The following is a 7,458-nucleotide window of genomic DNA, read 5'->3' on the forward strand; positions in this document are numbered from 1 at the left end:
TCAAGGTAATGCAAGTACAACATTTTCATTTCTTCAACTGACATTTGTATATGCAATATATACTATGGCTGAAGACAACCAGGATAATTCAATAAAGCAATGCAAACAGCAATGATGATGTGCAAAGTGCAGAATCCCAGGGCAACCAGTGTTGGCTCATTCCAGCCAGATTTAGTCACAATATAGAACACTGCACTTTTCAAATGAGCTGTTTTACTTATCAGTGTTTTATAGCTAATATTGTTTTTATAGCCAATATATTTTTTTTATATAAACATAATGTTGCAGAAATTACTGACAGTAAAAGCATATCCAGTGCATGCTTAAAAGATGTTTCTGGTTGTGTCCAACACTACCCCCACCGGAGTTATTCAGATGAATGAGGACTTCTGGATCAATGCTACAAAGCACTGCAATCGGAATCCTTTCAAGCAATGAAATCTGTCACACAATCTGTCCCATGAGTATAGAGCAATTTAAAAGCTCAATACACTTCTTATACACTGAGCAACGGCTGGGATCAGTGCACATCAGGAACTACCTCTGGGGTTTGGGTGTCTCTAACCTCACTTTATAAAATCGTAATAATAGACTACCTAGACTTATTTTTAGACTAGAGCTCTGCTGAGCACTACTTCTATTCAACTTGTAAAATGAATCTACACCTAAAAAGTTGTTATTTTTCCTTTTTGGTTTTGGACACAGCAGGAAATGATTAGAACCTCTGTCAGGTTTTACCGTTGTCTGGAACTCAGATTTCCACTTACTTCATTTTTAGGGAAAAGGTTGTGTAAGGGAAACTCAACAACAGACAGAAGTAAAAATTATTTTTTAATGTATGGGAATGGTTAAAAACACCTGTTAGCTTTTAAATGGCCACAAGAAAGTCACTCTCTAATATTTAATTGGACCGCCTTTAGCTTTGATTACGGCACGCATTCACTGTGGCATCGCTTGGATCAGCTTATGCAACATCACAACATTTATTTCCGTCCAGAGTTGCCTTCATTTTTCACCAAGATCTTGTACTGATGATGGGAGAGTTGGAGCACTGCGTAAAGTCTTCTCCAGCACATCCCAAAGATTCTCAATGGGGTTAAGGTCTGGACTCTGGTTCAGGGAACACGAGATATCATTTTCACACGTGGATTGGCCACCACACTCTGAGCCTGGTGAATCCTGGCATTGTCAACTTGGAATATATGTCACCAGGGAAGAAAAAAATCCATTGGTAGAAAAACCTGGTCATTCAGTATATTCAGGTAGGCGGCTGACCTCATTTTTTGGGCACAATGTTGCTGAACCTAGACCTGACCAACTGAAGCAACCCCAGATCATAACACTGCCTGAAATGTAGGAAGTGGCTTTTTTTGGGCTAGGCAGTGTATATTGTTGTCCATTTCCCTGGTGCAGATTTTCCCTCACTTCCTGTCTGGTAAAAGGTTGTTTCCAGAACAGAAAGTGAGGGAGAATCTCTAAGCAGTGAATCCTGAGCCGCGGTTCTAACCTTTTTCCACTCCATCCAAAATTTACAAAAGGTTTGGCTACGGTTCTACTTCAACTGGTACCATAGGCCCAAGTTTCTGGAAAACTATGAAAACCCAGCAGCCTCCTTCTGTCCTCCAATTAAGTAAAAGCTTTATTGGCAGATACAAAATAATAACCTAAGTGTGTTGCTTAAGAGATCAGTTGATTTGCATATTCGCTCAGAGTTTTTCCTTTAAGTCACATGGCTGCCTGTAATAATTTCCCAGTCACTGGCTTGGAACAAGCATGTACATCAGAAAGTCAGAGTGTAGTCAGAACTTCTGACCTGCATAGCTGTCCCAGGTAAGTAATGCAGAAAGTACTGAAGCCTTTTCAATCAGCATGGCATCCAGGCAGCAAGCATTTTCCCATGGAAAAGTCAGCATTAGCAGTCTTCTATATTTACTCAGAAAAGGATTCCTTTAAATGATACTGCCAATCAGTACGTGGATTGCCATATTCAGAATCCTCCTAGCATTGTCAAAAACAAGAGCTTACCCCAGGTGCTTAGACCAGCAGAGTTCTGACAGCGCATATAAAGTGCACACAAAGCACAGCATGTCAGATGCTTTCGGTAACATTCCTGGCTACACCCCTTAGATGTGAACACCCTTTTACCTTATCTAGGAGACTGAATTTGAATCACTATTTATAGAAAGCCCACGATCAAGACAGACAGGTAATCCCTATTCCACCAACCCAGGGTTAGCAACATGACAATCATTCAGTAAACATACCAGTTGTTCCAGGAGTGCCATTTTTCCTAAGAACACATCTCAATGTTCTACAGACAGAAATATATACTCTTAGATGTTCTTTGGAAATGGGAGGTCAATGCGGTCCATCCTTACCTCGGTGCATTATCTTATGTTTCTCCCGCAGGTAGGTCAGGCCTTTAATCACCTGTTATGTACAAAATCAAAGAAGAACAGACATGCTTCATTTGTACTGACTTAAATCACATTTCCACCCCACTACATTATACCATACAAAGATCCAATTCTTCATTAAAGGGAACCTGTATGGACAGACATAACGAGCTGCAAATGATGGCATGGATCTTAAAAGGTGAAAGCTCAGGGGCCATCATCTTGATCCTGAGCCACAACCTAGCATGTCATTGACTAGAATTAATAAGCAGACATACTTGGTTACATAGTTATACCATGTCACTGACTTGCTAGTAAAGGCAGGATGAATATGACAACCCCGTAGCTGCAGCTTTAAGGAAAACTAACCCAATAGCACATACTTTACTTCTGTATTTACAGATTCTCTTTAAAGGGTAATTCCACCTTACACGATGTTGTTCTCCTGCAATATGACCATCAAAACCATCAGTAATGTACAATATCCGAGATGTATTGATTTATCGGATATATTGTCTTGTTACCATCTTGTCTTAAATGGTATTGTAACTATAATGACTTCCTTATTTTGTAAAGTGGTGCTCAAACTGTTGCCGCTATACAAATCCTGAATAATAATAATACTCTGAAGGAAACCATGTGTGATCTGTAAATTTGCAGATGTCCATCTTGATTTTTGTAAAAGGTAATATTAAAAGCAAATCATAGGCAAGCAGTACAGAATTACTTGTTACAAACTGTTTCTGTTGCTAAAACCTCAGAAATAACGCAATGGGAGGCTGCTCTGTATCCGCTGCCAGCCCACCATATTACAGGAAAAACACCAAGTGAAGCTCCCTTACAGCAAGCAATAACATACAGATCTAGACCATACAGAATGTGGTCCATTTATTTTCATCATTAAGAGAGTATTGGGCAAACCAACAAGTAATGTAGGAAAGCCCAATTTAGGTAGTTCTCTAGAGCTCACACTTCTTCCTTAGCATTCTACTACTGGGATTTGATGATACTCATCCACTGCCTGCAAAGCTTAGATGGACATACACAATACTCACCGCAATGCTGACTTTTCCCAAAATCTTCTCAGGGATTTTTCCTGCTTTCTTCAACACCTGATCGAGTGAACCGCCATCCTGGGGGGAACCAAAACACAGTAAATAAATAGCATTCTAAGTCACCATTATTACCAAACACAGTCCTTATTCTAAACTCACCATATGCTCCATGCAGATACTGATTTCTCCATCACTGTAGAAAGCCCCATAGAAGCCCACAATGTAAGGGGAGTTGCACTCATGTAAGACCTGCAGCTCCCGGATAATCTGGTTCCGGATTGCTGGCTTTATCTCCAGGTGAATGAGCTGTAAGAAAAGCAATGATTAGAAAAGAAGACCTGCAATGCTGACTTTAATGCTAAACTCCAGACACGCTGCTAAAAACAAAAATTTAAAAAACATGAAATGGTCTTATCTGCCAAAGGGGGTTCACAATTTTATTCAGCCACTTTCATGAAACACGCACCTCTGCCAGAAAGTATAGGCAAAAGGGCGATACATTCTTCTTCTTTTGTTAAATAAAAGGAATACAGTGGTGTCCCAAACCACCTGTTGATTGGACAATTAAGGAGCAGCAACACACCTATTATGTCATTAACCTCTTGCCGTCCGCCCGTAGTAGAAAAACGGACGGACGGCACTGCAGCATTGGCGGGTTGCCGTCGCCAGATGGCATTCTTTTTCTGCTCGCGCGCGCCCCCTAGCGGGCACGCACGGGCAGAAAAGACCCGTCAAATGCGAACACCCGGTACCGGGTGTTTCACATATAGGCGATCAGCGGGTCCATAGCCCGCCGATCGCCTATATGTGCTCGTTATGGTTAATTCTGTCCTCCTGTCTGCAGGTTTCCTATTAAACACGTGTATCCAGCAGAGCCTGATTGGCTCTTACTGCTACCTCTTCCAGTCTGAGTGATGTTATGCTGGAGACAACAGGAGGATGACATGAAGGCAGCTTCGGGTATGTATACTAGTTGTATGTAAAAATACGTGTTTTTATACAGGAACACACAACTAATATCAGGGTTATTCACAAAAGGGTGAAGAGTTTGGAGAAGACCGGAGAGGTGAACAATCTAGGCCAGAATAGTGGATTTGTAAAAGTTCTCCAATTCAGCTCACTTTCCAGTTCAGCTATGTTGTCCTAGATTGCTTCTCCTGTCTTCCCCAAACTCTTCACTCTTTTGCAAATAACCCTGTCAATGGCTGTTTTTGTGTTTTCCTGGGTAGACAGCTTTAAAGAGACTTGAAGTCGTTCTCAGTTTATTCCCATTGTCAATGCAATATGGTATTAAGAACCTTGATGACTCACCTTTCTAGCCATGATTAAGCTGGTGGGCTTGTGGGAAACCTTGAAGACCACACCACCGTTACCAGCTCCAAGTTCAGAAACCTTCTCAAAGTCGTCATCCTTTAGCTCACCAACTTTCTGCTTCTGAGTGAGAAAAGCCTCCAGACGCTTCCTCTGCTGCTCATCCAGTTCCAGCTCCTCTAACTTTTTCTGAAGGGCTTCAAGGTTAGTCCTGTAGCAGAAAAATAAAGATTTGAATACTGAAACCCACATTAAGAAGACTGTTCATAGCAATCCGATTCCTGCCACATACAGGTGAAACTCGAATAATTAGAATATTGTGCAAAAGTAATTGCAGTAAGTGCTGGAAAAGGGGCCCAAACCAAGTACTGAGTATATATGCATGCTTGTACTTTTCAGAGGTCCGATATTGTTCTATGTACAATCCTTGTTTTATTGATTGCATGTAATAATCTACTTTTTTGAGGTTGTGGATTTGGGGTTCTTGGGGTTTTCATGAGCTGTAAGCCATAATCATCACAATTATGACAAACCACGGCTTGAATTATCTTGCTTTGCATGTAATGAGTCTATCTCATATATTAGTTTCACCTTTTAAGTTGCATTAGTGCAATAAATGAACTTTGCACGATATTCTAATTATTAGAGTTTCACCTGTATAGTGTACATCTAAAACTAGCAGCCATGCATACCTCAGGCTGCTGCTTCTCATCTTTTATCTGCCATATTTCTTATATATTTTGTACCTGGGGGGCAGCCGTATTTGCTCAATCTGCATGCAGGTTCTCTTTCCTTTGCATTTTGCTCACCTTACAGCAGTTCTATCAGACAAGACACTCCACAGACTTAAATAAACAGAAGCCAAAGTCTATGTCTGTTAATGTGTGCTGCGTTATCTAAATAGGCAGCAAGTTTCAAACGGGCGGTCCGATCCAGTCCGTCTGTCAGTTTTCTGGCGGACCCGATCGGATGCCCAATGCAAGTCTATGGCCAGCCGGCTCTAAACAGATGGGGGTCCGTTTACATCTGGTTGCCTGCGGGTCTTGAAAAACAAAGAGAACAGTGTTCTGTTTTGTCTGACCAGGTTGTGCTGGACCGGGGGTAATCTGATGTACAAGGTTAGAAGTCCAGTTACACCCAATTCCCCGTAGACCGACATGGGGTTTAGTCATTTCAGTTTTCTCCTCCTTCTCAAGCAAGATGGAGGAAAAAACTGGACGAACACAGATGTCACAGTGGCGACATGCGATCCGTACCGCTCCAATCGGACAATGTGAAAGGGGCCTTACTGCAACACAGGTATTTTGGGGTTCCATTCATAATGAATGGCACGGTGGTACACCAGTGCAAGTTCCTGCAGCACAGTGGTGTGAATGGTCCAAGCCGTCCAGCCACATTAGTGCTGAACAAACATATGACAAGTTTAAGAATAACCAAACTTTTTGCTTCGCAGATTACTTTCTCCTACATTTAGATGTACTTCCCTAAATGTGCATTTACGCCCCATTCACACCAGATATATTGCTTTGTCAACAGTTTTTCAACATGCTCTACTGTTTTCAACGCAACATGTCAAACCCACGTGACACTCAGGACAAGATTGCCCCCAAAAGAGAAACGACACGGAAGTAAAATGGAGGTTCCAATCACACGTTAATGGAACCTCTGTTGACTTCCAATTACCTTCTGATTTTGGTGTGAATGGGCCCTTACATGCGTTTACACGTGCTCAATATCTAATCTGAACCCACATTTTCTCTAAATGCAGCTAAACTGAATGCATGTAAAAGCAAGTAAACGCGAAGTGTTCATTATATCATTAAATGCATTTATATGCTTTTCAGAATGTCCAATAAACACATATAATTGCAGGTTTGTCAATGCCAGTGTGAATGAGACGTAAGGTTACATTAACACCGGGCTTAAGCTGGGTATACACGGTTCTAATTTTTTTCCATTCAAACTGTGGGCTAAGCGAAATGAGTAGAACAGATTCCTCCATGAATGCTTACAAGTGTTGATCGAAGAATCCCCTGCTGTTTTCTTTGTATTCAGACAGTTGCTGGCAGCTGCTGATTGGCTGCTGGTTCAGTTTGGCTGATAATTATCTGACCTGCTCCTTCGATCAGCTGATTGAGGGATGCGGAGAGGAAGGGTGCCAACAGCGGCACCCATGCAGTACATTTTGTCAGGTCCATAAAGAACCGTCCGCAATTCCCTGTGTGTATAGCCTACTTAAAGCTGTGACTGGGGATACCTGTGGCAAGAACCGGCAGATTTTTGCGGCAGAAATCCCATGCATGTCTGTACAGATGAGGCCACTGTGCTGGTTCAAGGTAATGACAACCACTGACAGATGCAGCCGCATCTGTCAGTCGCTGTCTGCATGTAATTGTACATGGGAACGATTACCTACGGTTCGGAATCAATGATTGTCCCTGGACGTAGACAGATTTTGTCCAGGGTAATTGTTCCATATACGATTAGATGCGGACCGCATGGACACACCTGGTATTCCTGCCACAGGAATCCGCAGGTTCATGCCGCAGGAATACCCTGGCCCCATGTGACTAAGCCATATTGCTGCTGCAGCTTGCAAGCAAAAACAAGAAAGGCCAAATGCACAAAATCTATTACGCATGTTGGAGATTCTTTGATTTTTTTTGCTCTTTCTTTAAAATTACATCTTACATAAA

The 7,458-nt window shown here is 41.9% G+C and overlaps 1 protein-coding gene across 1 annotated transcript in view; it reads right to left on the minus strand.

The window, feature by feature from the left end:
• The window catches only part of MAP2K1 (mitogen-activated protein kinase kinase 1), a 34,400-nt gene that overhangs the window by 10,028 nt on the left and 16,914 nt on the right, over positions 1–7,458 (minus strand). The window contains exons 2-5 of the mRNA XM_018552842.1: positions 4,763–4,973; positions 3,611–3,757; positions 3,452–3,529; positions 2,379–2,430 (exon numbers count right to left, since the gene is read on the minus strand). Of these exons, the coding sequence (XP_018408344.1) occupies positions 2,379–2,430; positions 3,452–3,529; positions 3,611–3,757; positions 4,763–4,973 (488 nt within the window). The remainder of the gene's footprint in view (positions 1–2,378; positions 2,431–3,451; positions 3,530–3,610; positions 3,758–4,762; positions 4,974–7,458) is intronic.

This window comes from Nanorana parkeri, unplaced genomic scaffold (genome assembly GCF_000935625.1).
Source record: "Nanorana parkeri isolate BGI_ZX_2015 unplaced genomic scaffold, ASM93562v1 scaffold98, whole genome shotgun sequence".
Classification (NCBI taxonomy): Eukaryota; Metazoa; Chordata; class Amphibia; order Anura; family Dicroglossidae; genus Nanorana; species Nanorana parkeri.